The sequence below is a fragment of the Aedes albopictus genome, chromosome 1 (genome assembly GCF_035046485.1).
Source record: "Aedes albopictus strain Foshan chromosome 1, AalbF5, whole genome shotgun sequence".
Classification (NCBI taxonomy): domain Eukaryota; kingdom Metazoa; phylum Arthropoda; class Insecta; order Diptera; family Culicidae; genus Aedes; species Aedes albopictus.
This window is the reverse complement of record NC_085136.1, coordinates 168,789,328-168,805,510: the sequence shown is the minus strand read 5'-3', so window position 1 is coordinate 168,805,510 and position 16,183 is coordinate 168,789,328. Positions and strand designations below refer to the sequence as shown.

Sequence of the window (16,183 nt, the reverse complement as noted above, 5' to 3'; positions counted from 1 at the left end):
TGGGGAAGAGATAGATGTGCGTTCTTTCGAGGTGAATGATAGGGTGGCGGCAAGAGATTTTCTTTCAGCTTCCGAGAAATGGAGATTCGGCTTGGTTGTTGAACGAATTGGGAAGTTACACTATCTGGTCGAACTTGACGATGGGCGTTTGTGGAAACGCCATGTTGACCAACTTCGAGCAGGTCCTTTGATCAAAACTTCGCAGTTGAACGAGTTGCCTAGAGTTGAAAACACCATTCGTAATCACGCGCGTGATTCTCCTCCGTTGAGGTCAGATCAAACAACAACTGTCTCATCAACATGTCCTCTACCTAGTCCTCCGGATGAAGAGAATGATCAGGTTCAAACTCGTGAAATTGCTAACAGCCCTGTCACCAGGGCAAATCATGACCCGGTATTGGAAGAGCCTACTATTACCACAGAAACAGGCAGTCAAGAAACACGAAAGTCAAACAGGGTTAGAAGACCACCAATTAGGCTCGATCTTTGATTATATGTTACTAACATACTAACAATTTGTATGTATTCAAGATAGACAAGAACTGTTGTTAGGAGGGAAGAACAATACGTGTTGTGTCCGTTCTCGTATCGTGTCCCGTGGGTGTAGTTAAAGTTCTTACGTGAGCACAAACCCAAGAAATTGCAGGGAAGAAATGTTGTGATTCAGTTGTAGTTGCCGCCGGTCTATGATCTGGATATTTATAATACATACCTATATGAACATACATGTACTTTGATTCGAATAATAAAACGTCATTCTGTTACTGTCGGTCAAAGAGTAAACACGCTGCCTTCTTACCACTCCGAAATTACGACACTGGGATATCATTTTTTAGGCGGCATTCAGAATTTTGATCGCTCGGATCACTCCCACGAGATTTTTTGATGCACTTTATGAAAAGTTACAGCATGTTGATCTTTTTTCGTGAGAGAAAAAAAAAAGTTGCCTATCCCAAACATTTTTAGGCCACCTCCTGTATGAGAGTCTTTTGATACTTTCAGATGTCAGTAAAGCAGCGAGCAACAACGAACCAACACCCACGTTGAGGGAAGTTACGTCAAATTTCGTGTAGGAGTAAGCTGGTCAGAATAAATTCGTGCAGTAATCCATTCCTTGAAAATGACGCGTATATGGGGATGAATTCAAATTTTCGCGAGTGCATCGTTCATAGCAAAACAAGAATCGGTCCGGTGATTGTAGCAATTTGTTTACAAAGCCTTTAACACATCTTCCCTTCCCGTATCCAAACTCCTAGTGATTTCTCGTAGTAACGCAGAGAATTCCTCGGTTATTGGCCTAAGCGAGAATCATATCATCACTTCCTTCCCTATCCTCAATTGACCTGCATTCGGACGCGGCGCGGCCGGCATTGCTTAATGAAAAGTATTGGGATGCCAGCATTTACACAATGAGGAGAAGACTAGCCCCAAGCATTATCTGTTGGTTCTTTGTGTAAATGCAGACGTCCTTGCAATAACAGAGGAGCAACCGCGGGCGGTCAATCATGCTCATGCTCATGCTCATGCTAAAAAAATCTATGCATAAAAAGTAATCAAAAGACAACTTTTCATTGAATAATAATATCTCCGAAACCATAAGAGATAGAAATATGGTTTCTTCGGCAAAGTTGTTCAGAATTTTTATTGTTCTATATGGAAACTATAAAAAGTTGACATTCAGATCTTGAGAACCATTTGGACCACCCTAATTTCACATTATTGAAAAAATGTTCAGAAAATATGAATAAACTTTCCAGCATATAACTAAAACTAAGAATTTAGCCGCAGATATTTTTATCCAGTTAAATACGGCCCTCGAACCATTGTGCAATCGCTCCCAAATTTTGCACAGTTATGTCAGACGCTAATCGAAAAAGCTTTGTTCCAAAAAATCGACCTTGTTGACCATGTCTACTATCTACATATTAAAATTAAGTTCTAAAAAATCAAAGGTGCTCTATCGTATAGAATCAAAAAATCAACATATTTTTTTTCGTTATAGATATGTAAAACCGAAATTTTGTATGCAAAAGCGTGGAGAATCGTGGAAAACAATTGGCTTCTTAAGCGGTGTTGAGATTATTCTTTATTCTGAGTCTGAACGCCAAACTGGTCCGAAATCCAAATACCTTTTCATGAATTTTGGTTCCCGGAACCTATTTGAAAATCATTTCGTAGCAGTTGCTCAACTGCCAAAAGATGAACGATATTATTGTGGGCAAATTTCTTACATGATCCAAAAACTGAAGCTATAAATAAGTCCAACAGATTAAATTTAGATTGTTTTGTGATGATTATTCATAATTTGGTCAAATTTTACAGCATTTGTGGGATTTTCAAATTTGAGTATTTTCGTTGTTTCTAATTCTAGTTATATTCCATTTTTCATTCATTTAAGGCCCCCGATCAGTTAACATTTCCACGCTTATTTAACTAATTTCCGCGAAATGCTTTTCGGTAAAACGGTGCATTCGGTCAAATTCCATTCCGCGAAATGTTACACCGTGAAATGGGTTTCAGCAAAGTGTTAAACAATCGAAAGAACTTTGAGAGTATAGAATAACCAATGGCACTGAGGCCGCGCTTCATGTTATTATTTTTGTTATCTTGATTCCAGGTTTGGTGAGGGTACCACGCGAAGACTACAACAGTGTCCCATCCTCCTCCTACGACTACAGTTTAACACCATCGACCGGATACGGGGCTCCAGCCAACAGCTATGGTCCTCCTCCGAAAGCAGCATACGGACCTCCTCCCAAACCCGTCTATGGTCCACCGCAGCCGGTCTATGGACCTCCACCGCCTGCCCCAACGATGAGCGTTGGAACGCCACATATGAGCCCCGAAAGCTGGCTGCTCAACAAGCTGAAACTGAAGTTTAGCTGGTTCACTCTGGCGAAAATTCTACTCAAGATTGTGATATTCAAAAAGATAGTCAAGTTCCTCGCCCTGCTGTGCTTGCTGTTCTTTATTCCGACGCTGAAACCAAGTGAAAGCGAGAGTGAACACAGTGACGACGAAAGCCGCCGTCGCAGTTACGATCTGCAGTGTGAGTTGAATTAATAAGTACACTTACCTTCCTTTACCTTTGGCGATCCGTATTCAAAATTCGAAATCTGCATGCATATCGGATCGGTCAACTCAGCATTCTCTTACTGACCGTCGGAGCGATGATTATCATTTTACTTTTCTGTTTTCGATTGCTAACCATTTGCAGATGACTACGACACCAGACTCAACCACGTGACTACGTTTGCCCTGAAAGCCATGGAAGCTTTCACCATCGATAACGAGCTGTATTGTCCGGAGGAGAACTTCCTCGGGTGCCGGGCGAAACGAATGTTCGACGTGATCGACGAGGAGTATCCACTGAAGGAGTGAGTATTGTTATCCTGTGGTTAACATCATAGCCTTTAAACTTTTAAGGGTAAGGGCATTTAAATGCTGCTGTGTGAATGATATGTAACTAGATTAGAACGTTCTTTCTTATAAAGTAGTTGTGCTCAACATAAGCGTACGCTGCCAAAATGCAAGAAAAGAAAACTTTTACAGCCAACAGAATGCTTTCATGGATGAGATTCGAAAAGGTGATATCAAGATCCCCATGGGCAACTTCAACGCGAAGGTTGATTTCGGCAACTCGGACTATGAGCACGCCACAAGACGCTATGGTCTCGAAGAAATGAGCGAGAACGGATGTTTATTTGCAGTCTTTTGTGGTAACAATGACATGCCCAAGAAACAAAGATAGCTAAATAACAGTTTCTTAAGCTAAAGTTTGTGGTGAAAATGTCCTTTGTCGAAGTGCAGGAGAATCACACTGCGGATATTACAGAATTGGAAGCGTAGAAGATCAATACAGCGCCATCAAGAACGCCTTCAGCGTTCCTTCAAAACCTTCAAAAACGTTTAAATAACATATTCAATTATACTTTCCATCTTCTCTTCCATCAGAATCTTGCGAATGTACGTTCCACATTCCAGCAGAAAGGTATTCCGATTGCATTCCGACGACAACGACGGCAGCGATGACCAAGTTGCCGACAATGGACTCGATAACGCAGCAAGCTATGATGACAGCAGCAGCAACAACAGCAGCGATAGCAACGAAAGTCGCGAACGTGATGACTAGATCGAAGCGGCGATGCCCTTTGTGATCCATCGATCGATCGATTGGCGAAAAACGCAGCCCACTTGGATTGCATTCGAATCGATTATGAATTTGCGACGAGAGCTTGCGAACGAAAAAAAAAAACAACCATGCGTGATTTGAATGTTGAATCGAACCGATTGTGTGCCACTTTCTCGCCCCGCAATCTGCGGGTATGGTGCGGGAATTTATAGGTTATGTATTGTGTGAATTTTTAGTACCGGAACTCAACTGCGGGAGTACATGTTTAATTTATTTATTTATTTTCGCTGTAATCAATTGGAAGTGACTTGCAATAAACACGTACTGAAATTGTGTGTTAATTGAAACATTCGATTTGATTTATGCCGATGACAAAGACTGGGCGTTTCGGATTTGATATACTTTTGCACCCCATTAATTACAAAAATGAATAATAGCTGTGTACTTTTGAATCGTAAACCTAAATATTAAACATAGTACGCATGCATGATATTCGTTGTCATTGTGTGAGTAATTTAAATGCACGGAAAATATTCGACACATTTTTTTTTGTTAAGAGAAACTAGTAAATGCTGACCAAACTTCCGGTATAGGCAGCCTTGCCTAATTTTTGCTTGAGCTTTTTGAAGAACTGCACTGCTTCCTTGTCACCTTGTCGGTACTCGAGCACTGGGATGCAGTCCGATTCTGGATAAAAACAGGGAGATACATTTATATCAGTTTTTTTCTTCAGCAAATTTGCTTTTGTGTACCAAAGCAAGCTACTATTGAATGGTTCTTAATGAAATAGTCTGCTTAGATGCACTGGTAAAACCGACTACTTTTTATATTTTTCATAGTAATAATCGACCAGACTACTCGATTAGTAACTCATATTTAACTAATTGCAACATATCTTAGCGTGCTACGTTTATCACAAGTTCAAACAAATATTTCAATAGAAACAGTCTTATCGTGGATATAGCCTACTTTGTGTGCACCATGGAAACAGATCTTACTAGGTAAATGACTTACCAATACTTTCCGGTAGTGCTAGGAACAGCTGTTGCACCTCGATGCTCTTGATGTCCCGGTCCGAGTCCAGAATAGGGATGCTGTCCAACCGAACGAAACATTCACCGACGTACCGTTGGCTAAGGCCGAGCATTTCCGATACTTTGAGATTGAAGACAATCAGGGCGTCGGGGATCTCTCGTTGTTCTTGGGATAGTTTTCTGAAATATTCGTAGTCAAAAAGTTAGATATGCATGTGATGTTCGTTTCACAATTCAATGATTTAATGTAGCTTTCACCATATACCTAGCTACTAACTTCATGCTTCAGGCCATTAGTTTTTGTTATCAGCTTCTAGCTTCTACCTTTTATCTACTTTCTCTTGATTTCTTGCTTTCAGCTTGTTGTTTCTAACTGCTTGTATATATTCTTCTGAGTTTAGCCTTCTTCCTTCTAGATTCATGCTTCTTGCTTCCTTAATTTTGTTCATTTGAGGACAAACGTCTTGAAATCTCAAGAAGCAAGCTTCAAACAACAGGTGCTCGAAATCGTGAGTAGGTGCCAAAGTCAGCCATTGTGGCGGCCATTTTGGGATTCTAACAAGTCTGGCCTTAAAGCAGTATCAAATTATAACAAAACTGAGTGAACAACTGTTGTAGTAATAATATTCGGTTTGTGACTGCAATTCTCGGTCACGACCAACACTTGGCAGATCACGTTCCCCCAAGAACAGCCACCATGCTGGATGTTGGTATGTCAAGACTCACATGGTTGTCGTGCCTACTGCACCATTTAGACGTTCATTGAAGTGCTGCATCCTCCACTTACATTATCGATTGCACATTTATTGTTATAACAATGCGATTCATGGAAAAGCAAACCTACTGGGGGTTTAGCAGTAGAGATTGTAGGGTTTGCCCAGTCTTGCACTATGCCAATTGCGTGCGTTGCTGTCAGTTCCACTTCCTCTATCGACTCACCGTATACCACGAGGGTAATATCATCAACAAAGCCGATCAGCTTTAGGCCCGGTGGAAGTTTGAGCCTCAATACGCCATCATACGTCGCATTCCATAGTACCGGACCCAGGATGGACCCCTGAGTTATCCCCGCGGTAATCTTGTAGCTCCTCTCGCCTTCTTCGGTGTCATAGATTCGTCCCCTATTCTGGAATTAGCTCTCCAGTATCCAGCATATGTTAACCGGGACTCCTAGATGGTGTAGAACGCACTGACGCTGTTGAACGCAGTCTTTACGTCCAGCGTGACGACCGCACAATAGCGGATTCCTGTTCCTGTTCTTTTGGAGCGCTATTTCGGCCGTTTTGGTTACAGCCCTAATTGCGTCCACCGTTGATCGACCCTCTCGGAAGTCGAACTGGTTATCCAAGAGGCCAGAACCTCGACAGAATGATCTGTTCCAACAATTTCCAACGGTGTCAAGAAGGCAGATAGGTCTGTATGCCGACGGGTCACCAGCTAGCTTCCCGGGCTTGGGCAGTAGAACCAATCTATGCATTTTTCACCTCTCCGGAAATTCGCCTCTGTCTACGCACATCCGCATAGCCATTCTGAACATGTCAGAGCTAGCCTCGAGGGCCGTCTAGATGGCTACTGTCAGAATACCATCCGAACCAGGAGCCTTGCACGGCTAAGGGTTCCGACTAGATCATTGCTGAATAGATCGTCGGTGTTTCCCTCCATAAGCAAACAGTCCACAAATGCCGACTTATCGAATCTCGAGGTCAGCCATCCCCGATGACGGTCGATGACCTTCGGCTGTGGCCGTCTTCCTCCGTGTGCCACCCTGTATCGAATCACCAGATGGTCACTGTGCGTGTATTCATCATCGAGCCTCCAGTCCGAGCTAGGGTTTAGACCTCGGCTCCAGAAGGTCACATCAATGATGGACTCTACACCATTCCTACTGTTGGTTTATTGTTGCCTACGTTCGCGACATCCACGTTCAGTCTAACCATAGCTTCGAGTAGAGCCCCACCTCTCACGTTAGTCAAGCGGCTACCACACTCAATCACCCAGACGTTGAAGTCTCCACCGATGATCATGGGACTCAATTCCACTTGTATGCTTGTTGATTGCTTGGCCTTATCCGCTACCCAGCATCCGTTCGGGAGGAATGCGGTATGGGTCTGATAGTGTCTGTATTTGACTCCAAGACTGACTGCCACAGCAACCGTTGTGTAGCTTCAAAGTGGTTCAGGTGTAGCTGTGTGACCTGTATTATCGTCGGTTGGTTCGATTTCCTGGCGTGCCTGAACATTTAGGCCCACCCGTACATAACGGGTGGGCCTAAATGTTCAGGCACGCCAGGAAATCGCACATAGCCCTTTGTTCGCCGTGCAAATCAGACATTTTTGTGCCGAGTTAAACTCTCTGGCGATGTGGTCTTCCCCTCCGCACTTCCTGCAGAGTTTGCTCCTGTCGGGGACTTTGAACGCACACGACTTGGGTCCTTGCTGCACTTGAAACACGCCACTGGCGACGCGTACATGCTGAGCGGACACACTGACCAGCCTACTTTGATCTTGCCGACTGCAGTCGCTTTGTTCCCCCCCCCCCTACGGGGAGCTTGATCGTGGCGATCAGCGTACCTGCCGGACCGATCAGCGTGCCTGCCGCAGGTGAATCGATGCACTTGGTGCATCTTATTTAGCACTGCGGCTTAAGTGCGGCTGTGAGCTCTTCTGCGTCGATGATCTCGTCCAGGTTTTTACACTAGAGGGCCGCCTCCGCTGTTGAGGCTCTCACCTGCACTTTTTCCTTCTTCAGCATATCCCTGTACATTTCAGCTTGTGGCATAATATCTTTTCAGGGAGAGTTGAGCTTCCGGTAAAACCTCCGTATTTCTTGAGAACGTCACAGCAATCGCATTTCCTAATCCTCCGCTTCTGCTTGTGGCCTTCTAGTTTCGAAGCGGTCTAGACTCAACCGTTCCTTGTTGACGACGAAGAGTTATGGACGTAACCAGGAAGCAGTCAGAGACGTCAATAACGCTAAAGGAGTGCTGGCGTGCATAGCCTTTTCCTTTTTAATAACTCCTAAGTAAACGAGAAAGAAGAATGATGGAAAAGGGGGGCGGGGGCGATTCTTCTCGTTTATCGTTTGGTGGACGCTGTTTTGTGCAATTATCGGCCTGAATCCCATCTCGTGGTCTACCTCAGCGGTTAGGTGATAATGATATCTGCGTTGTAGCTTGAGCAGCGAATGTACTGGGGTTCGGTCACGCGTTCTTGTCATTAGAAGTTCTCTCCCTGTGTTGGATGTGCACGTTGATTTTGCTGAAGTTGAAGTATCGTTTTTTTATGTTCAATCTATACACCCTTTCGTCGATTGGTTCCCAGCTGAAAGCTAAACACGTGTCGTTACGGGTGCTCACGGCTTCTAGTTTCCTAGTAGTTCTAGTAGCGCTATGGCTGATTGTTTTTGGTTTCTTATATCTAGTATTTACTTTCTAGCACTTTTAACTTATATTGTATAGCTTTAAGCTTCTAGTTTCAGGCTAACTTTAAGTCAGAAACTAGAAACTAGAAACTAAAATATACCAGCTTATAGTTTCTCGTTTTTGGCTAAATGTTCCTATCTCCTGCTTCTAGTTTGTGGTTTCTAACTTCTTGGTTAATTGTTTTGGTCTTTATCCCCAAGCACCTAGTATTTGGCATTATAGTTTCTGACTTCTTCCTTATAATTTTAAACTTCAAGACTCTGGTTTTCCGTTCCTAGTTTCTGGCTAATTGCAGCAAGTTTCTATCTTCTAGTTTTTAGCTTACAGCTTCTATTTAGTTTCTAAATGCTCTACCAGCTTTAAGTCCCCGTAAGATCTATCGATACTTACAAAGCAAACTTCTCGTTGTACGTGGGTGAGTGATTCTTGGACTTTGTTCGAGTTTTTGGCATAACAATATCCGAGAACCTATACCCGGGAGCAAGGTTTATCTTGACGTAGGAATCACAGTTGCCCTTGTAATCCAGCGGAAGCTTTATGCCCTCGGCGGAAATAATCTGAACCTCCAGGCTATCGTTGCGGATGGCACACCTCACGGTAAGTACCCCTCGGTCCGGTTCGTCAAGACGCAGTTGGGCATCCAAACATGCCAGGTGGTACTGATGGATCAGGTCTCGAGTCGAGCTACTATAAAGACTCAGTTGTTTCTCTAGGAAATACAGTTTTTCCGCTAGCTCCCTGTCCTGCTGAAGTTCCTGCGTTTCTGGTAAGTACGTCTGCGCAACCATTGCGTAGAAATCTCTCAAGTTGGAAAACTTCTCGATTGGTGTTTTTGCCTACAATGTAAAATTTCAGATAATTCATTCAGTTTGATAATCATAGTTTAACTTACCGCGATCAAATTCCTCATCGATTCCTCGAACTCAGCCGTCAACTGGCTCCACAGGGTATTCTCGACCAATTTCAAGTCGTCACCCCACAAGTCCTCCCGGATCACTGCCGCCGATTGTCTAGTGAAGCTTTCCACATCGTGTCGTATCGGGTCAAATTTGCGCAGCGCCTCACCCATACTGACCTTGATAGCCGACATGCAATGGTCCGTCAGAAGCTTCAAAGTCTTGATCTTCCAACTGTTGAGACCCTTTATTGGTAGAATTTGTTCGTTGGCTTCATTGGCGTTGAGATCCACCTGTTTGTAGCCCAAGACGTCCGGCAAATCCATGAGTACATCGATCAAGATGGACAGATTGGAATTGACCAGAGCACATTTCTTGATGAGCTCGAGGGTAGCCGGTAGGTTTGTTTGCTTCCGGTTGGTTTCCTGGTGGTGCAATTTGGTTGAAATACGGTCTACGTAGTAGATACAGCAACTGCAGATATCCTAAAATGTTACAGAATAATACAAAATGGGATCATTAGACAGGTATAGTCCTGTATATTCAAAATTGAAGATTTAAATGGAAATCATTTAACCTTCCGTAACTCGCGCGGTTGGCTACCTGCATCAGCACCACACTAAAGCGGAGTACAAAAGGCGAGTTTTTTTTTCAACGTGATGTACAAAATACAACAGCGCGATTACTCGAGGGTTAACTGGGACTGGGAGCAACCTTAGGGAAGATCGGGTAACCAACCCCAGTGGGAACTTTGGTCGTAGGCTGACAGGGAAGAAGGGTTTGCTTCCGCAAACCTGAACGTCTGTTATTTAGGAGGAGCGGCTCACAACAGCGTCTGATCCCCATGTAAGGGGCAACTGATCAACGTCCGAATACCAGGGAGGGACTCTAAGCTCATCTGTGCACTATGATCTTCCGGAAAGTAGGGGGTTGGTGTCAGGTTCTACGAGCAAGCCGTAAAAACATTGTAACGGAAAATAAGCAACAAAATAATACGAACCGAGACCAACGGCAACGACCCCAGCGAACACAAGGACTTGCAATTGGAAACTCGGTAAGTGTATTTGCCAATCTTTCAACTTCATTGAAAGCACCCGTATACTTGCCGATCTACTCGGCATCGTAGTGCTTCAGGAAGTGTGTTGGACACGATGCTTGGTGCGAACGTTTAGAGGAAATTATATCATCTACCAGCGTTGTGGCAACACACCTGAGCTGGGATCAGCTTTTATCGTGATGGATGACATGCAGATGCGCGTGATTGGTTGGTGGCCGATCGGCGAAAGAATGTACAGGTTGAATATCAAGGGCCGATTCTTCAACTTCAGTATAATAAACGTGAAAAGCCCTCACTCCGGATGCACTGGTAATGGCAAAGACACATTTTACGAGCAGCTCAAACGCGAGTACGATCGCTGCCAACGTCACGACGGCAGGATCATCATAGGTGACCAAAACGCTCAGGTAAGCCAGGAGGAGGAATTCAGACCGACGATTGAAAAGTTCAGCGCCCACCAGCTGACACGAAAATGGCCTACGACTTATTGATTTCGCCACCTCAAAAACATGGCCATACGTAGCACTTTTTCCCACCACAGACTCCCTTATCCTTACACCTGGAGATCACCACAGCAGACGGAATTGCAAATTGATCACGTTCTGATTGACGGCCGGCACTTCTCCGACATTATCGACGTCAGAACCTATCGTGGCTCTAACATCGACTCCGATCACTATCTGGTGATTGTCAAACTGCGCCACGGTACACCCTTGAGCGACTGGAGCAACCGGATGTCGCCTCAGCATCTCGAATCTCGAGGCCGCGTTGCCAGACGAGAGTGAGCTCGATGTGGCCCCCCTTGAGGAATGCTGAAGAACAGAAAAAGCCACCATCAACGAAGCAGCTGAGAGCATCATCGGGTACATGGAACGGAATCGATGAAACGAATGGTTTGTCGAGGAGTGTAGAGCGATTTTGGAGAAGAACGTTGCACGGGCGGTAATGCTGCAGCAAGGAACCAGGCAGATCCCGCAAAGGTTTTGTGCCGCTAGCCAAAATATGCAGGAATAAGAACGGAGGCCTCTTGACGGACGGATGTGAGGTGATCGAAAGGTGGAAGCAGCAATTCGAGGAGCACCCGAATGGCCTGGAGGACGTAGGCACGGGAGACCACGACTACGGAGGAAACGACTGCGCCAATGCAGCAGAGGACGGAAATGAGCTGATTCCCACGCTGAGGGAAGTTAAGGATTCCATTCACCAGCTCAAAACCAACAAAGCAGCTGGTTAGGATGGTATCGCAGCTGAACTCATCGAGATGAGCCCATAAACCAGTCTGCACCGGTTGATAGTCAGGATCTGGGATACCGAAAAGCTACCGGTGGAGTGGAAGGCATTGTCGCTCGAACCTTTGAAACGATAGCAGAACTGTACATTCGCCTGAAATGCGATGCAACAAAGGTCGGTGTTGGGTAGACATTCGGACCTCGATACAGAATCGCACGGTGTTTGGTGTGCCGTATTCTTGAAGCTAAGAAAGGAAAATTTATTAATATGGTAAGTTTGAGACCGGTGTTAATACTACTCACAATTTGGTCTTTCAATTCCGGTCTTGCCCAACAAATTATACTTCTCGCTGTTCTTCGCAAGATTAGAGAGCAGTTTGCCTAGTGAAGGTATCTAATAAGATAACAATCCAGATAAATAGTTTCAGCTGAACTTACGGTACAATAATTATGATTCCTTAATATAGCAGAGGTTAGAGATGCAATGTTTGGTTGAGCTAGCCTATATAAATGAATTCATGATTAACTTCTAGTTAACTAAGCTTTTTCAATCTTCTTACGAGGTGTAAACGAAATAACTCAGATATAGGCACTCGCGCACAATTCCAAAATATTAATAAATTAATTTATGATGTAAAATACAATATTAGCGAATGTTCTGAATACGTATCACATGCGAATAGACAATGTTTTTAATTTCCTTTTGACCGTTGTGACGTTTCCTCAGTCAGAGACTTCACATCGATGTCATTTTTGACTGGCGTCGATTCAGTGCTGCCAGTGTCGTTAACATCCCCCGGCCCGTAACGCACTTCCGGTTCCGCTGCGTCTTCTGCGTTACTCTCGCTTCTTAACTGGAGCACTGCTGGCTTCGATACGGGGCGACGGAAGACTCCACATGCAGTCCGTACGACTGCCTGGCGAATACATCCGTCTCGGCCTTGAATATCAGACAGAACACGTCCTCTGGTCCGTGTTCTAGATTTTACTGCTTTGTTGCAACCTATCTTTCTTTCTGTTCCACTCGATACATAATCCTTGTCTGCCTTCAGCTTATCGAGTGTGATCTCTCTTAATACCTGCTTCGTCGAACCTTTTGAAACGCATGTGCCATCCCCTAAAGATTTGGGACGAGAGTTTTCCGATTTTCTTTCGTTTTCATATTTCCCAAAGTAATATTCACGAATATGAAAGCTAAAGTTCTGTGCCTCACGCATATTAGCTACATGCCCGTAAATAGACCAACCCAATCGAGTTTTAGCAGCCAGCGGGTCGCCAAGTTCTCCTTCACGTAGCTTTAATGTTGCAATCAAGCTAGCATTGTTGGAGCCTATCAATATACCAGGCGAAACTGCTTCATAGCTGCTCATCGGTAGCCCTTTTAAATGGGCATATTGACGTGCCAGCTCTTCGTACTTCAGAGTTTGCCTCGGAAGTTCTAGGTTCGGGACAGTTCTAGTATCATTCAGAGCAAAACTTTTACTGGCGCCTTGACCAGAAACTTCAATAGAAACCCGCTTGGAGTTTGGAATTTGCCTGTTTGTTGCCCGTCCATGTTAGGCCCAAAGGAAGTGATTCACCATCATCTATGCCCAAACAATCGGCAATTGACTGTTCCATGAGCGTCATCGATGAACCGTCATCTAAAAACGCAAAGGTCTCGACGGATTTTTCATTCCAGGAAAGCTTTACGGGAATTATACGGAACATTGTAGCATTTCCTGTAGAATGATGAGCATTAACTCCCTCTCCGGAACTCACATTTACACTTCCTGCATTCAGCTCCAATTCGGACGTAACTTGCTGCTTCTGGTATTCAACATGCAGCAGCGGGTGGTGTCGTAGCTGACAACCTTCCATTCCGCAATTTCCTTGTTGCTTGCAAGGCCGCTGCCCATGTTTTCCCAAGCACATTTTGCAGAGATGATTTTCTCTAACAATTTCCCATCGATTCTCAAGACCCCATTTCTTGAAGATCACGCAATCTTTAACTTTGTGATTGGGTCCGTTACAAGCTAAGCACACCACTCCGGATATGTTTTCCTCTAAAATTTCCTTTTTAAATGGTTCAGCCACGGAATGTGCATTGAGAAAGTTTTTCTCTTTTCCTCGATCACTTCTTCCTGCTTGTGACTGCTTAGTGTCTGTGATGACTGTGACATCGGATGCTGCAGCGACGAGAGTTGACATGTAGGTCGAGAATGTACGTAAGTCGACCGCCATAAACTGCCGTTTGTAAAGTGCCCAATCCAGCCGTTGTTGGGCTGGAATCTTTTCCACCAGTTCCTGTATTAACGTTGGATTGCACATGTGTGCTATCTGTCCTGCTGCCTCCAAATGGTCACATAAATTCTGGACGGCCATTCCGAATGATATCAGTGTATCTAATCGGTCTGATCGTGGTGCCGGAACCTCGCGTATCTTGTTCAACATCGTTTGAATTATCAGTTCTGGTCTGCCAAATAACATGTAGAGTGTGTTTAACACTTGTGGCACGCACGCCGGAAGTAACAACCGACTTTTAACAGCGTCAAAGGCCCTGCCTTGCAATGCTTTCTGAAGCCTGGCCAGGTTCTCGACGTCTGAATATCCACACGCCGTCGTCGAGTTCACATACGCACTATAAAACAAGGGCCAGTCTTCTGGGTCCCCTCGGAATGGAGGAAGGTCCTTGGGCATAACCTGCCTCGCCAGAAGCTGGTGTTGCGTAGGAACGATTTGAAGCTGAGCTAGCGGATTAGGCATCCTTGGAAGACTTTGGAAGTTATTCTGACCAAGGGGAACTCCTCCATTTACACCAACATTATTTGCATATCCTGCATCTGGAAACTGCTGGAAGGCCTGACTACTCCCATTCATCGCGGTGTTGAAAGCCAGCCCAGGAACGAAGTTAGGAAAAGACCCAAGCAACACACATGTTATATAAGAGTTACGACAGCGCTAGTTTTGGTTGTATAGAAGTTAATTCGACGTTATTTCTACATTGTGTTAGAATTACGTAAAATAAACTTCTATACAACCGAAACTTGCGCTGCCGTAACTGTTATATAACATGTGTGTTGCTTGGGGATGTTGCTGATTGCACGAAGGGTGCACTCACGTTTGTTGCTATCCCAGCATAGAATTGTGGTTGTGACAGAGTATTTGTCAACGGATTACCAGCTACCGATGAACCGGTTACTACCGAAAAGCCCGAATGATTCGAAGTAGGACCCACGGGTGGAACCGTAGAGCAGGCTGTCACAACGTTTGTTTGTGTATTGATTCCCAACCCTAGTGGCACTCGATTAACTAACCCTCTTGGCATCGCCCCTAAGTGCTGATAACGATTGATTTCAGTCTGCATGTTTACACCTAGCCAACTATCAGTGGTTAACTGTGATGGTCCGACTGGCATCGAATGAACCGGAGGAATAGTTGTTGTCGGAATAACCACTGACCTACCTTGCGATGTTTTCCGGAGGGTTACCATCAACCGGGCTACAATTTGCGCTTGGAATCAGGTCCAGTCCACCTGGTCAGATACTAGGGAAGATACTAAGTACGGTGCTTCCCGCTTTGACAACCAAGATTGGCCGATGGTCACTTCCATGCAGGTCCGAATCCACCTCCCATTCGCATATCTGATTGGAGGCTAGTGTGGCCAATTCTACGATATTATTCTTGTTCCAGCTGTTGGTTCGATAGAAACCTATTTGAGCCGTCGTTCAAAATAATGAGTTCATGTTCGTTGGCAGCGCTGACCAAAATAGAGCCCCGGGGGCTCGATAACGGACTTCGCCATGCCCGATGATGGTCGTTGTTGCCGCCAAGCAGCAGCCTGGGCTCAGGAATATTCTCCAGAGATTCATCGATTTTTCTCGTCAAATCAAAACAGCTTCCCGTTTGGCAGATATAACGACGCAACCGATAGAGAGAAAAGCAATGTTATCTGCATCGCGATAATGGGGAGGCCGCTTCCTAGATCTATCCTTTCTGAGGATAGCTCCACGGCTATTCCAAGAGCGACGGAGCGGTAGATATTTTTCCCGGCTTTAGCATATCATCTGTAGATACCGCGGAGGGTTCGACCCATTTTCTCTGTTGTTGGTTAGTGGCTCTCCTGAAGGACTATAACCGTGGGGGTATACGTAGTCTGGATCTCCAAGTCCGGATGATTATGGAAAAAGCCGTTGATATTCCATTACAAGGCTAGCACCCTTTGCAGGCGACGGGTTGGGAAATGGGTCTTACAACCCGGGTATGGGTTCCTGGGATGCCTACCCGGCCGACGTTTTGGAACATCGCAGTTGGTAAGTATTGCCCGGGTTTTGCTGTGGTAGTTTTTGTCCATTGATGCTTTCAGGATGGTAATGTTCCTCTCCGAAGGGGCGAAGATTGCTGCTGTCAGATGTATGACCCTGTATTGGGTCTT

The 16,183-nt window shown here is 44.8% G+C and overlaps 2 protein-coding genes across 2 annotated transcripts in view; one reads left to right on the top strand and one right to left on the bottom strand.

Moving 5' to 3' along the window:
* The window catches only part of LOC109412133 (uncharacterized), a 19,238-nt gene extending 14,765 nt beyond the window's left edge, over nucleotides 1–4,473 (top strand). The window contains exons 2-4 of the mRNA XM_029862215.1: nucleotides 2,618–3,049; nucleotides 3,218–3,377; nucleotides 3,955–4,473. Of these exons, the coding sequence (XP_029718075.1) occupies nucleotides 2,618–3,049; nucleotides 3,218–3,377; nucleotides 3,955–4,132 (770 nt within the window). The 3' untranslated portion in view covers nucleotides 4,133–4,473. The remainder of the gene's footprint in view (nucleotides 1–2,617; nucleotides 3,050–3,217; nucleotides 3,378–3,954) is intronic.
* A 77-nt stretch (nucleotides 4,474–4,550) lies between these two features.
* Nucleotides 4,551–9,996, bottom strand: LOC109412134 (protein unc-13 homolog 4B). Its single transcript, XM_029862192.2, has 4 exons — nucleotides 9,480–9,996; nucleotides 8,978–9,423; nucleotides 5,147–5,346; nucleotides 4,551–4,819 (listed from the first exon to the last, which is right to left on the bottom strand). The coding sequence occupies exons 1-4, from the start codon at nucleotides 9,807–9,809 to the stop codon at nucleotides 4,695–4,697; spliced, it is 1,101 nt and encodes a 366-aa protein (XP_029718052.2). The 5' UTR covers nucleotides 9,810–9,996; the 3' UTR covers nucleotides 4,551–4,694.
* Nucleotides 9,997–16,183: the final 6,187 nt, after the last annotated feature.

Coding starts and splice junctions, on each gene's coding strand:
- LOC109412134 (XM_029862192.2), bottom strand. CDS start 9,809: ATGGATTTGCCGGACGTCTTGGGCTACAAACAGGTGGATCTCAACGCC. Junction 5,347..8,977: donor TACAACGAGAAGTTTGCTTT/GTAAGTATCGAT, acceptor CGAATATTTCAG/AAAACTATCCCAAGAACAAC. Junction 4,820..5,146: donor AGCACTACCGGAAAGTATTG/GTAAGTCATTTA, acceptor GTTTTTATCCAG/AATCGGACTGCATCCCAGTG.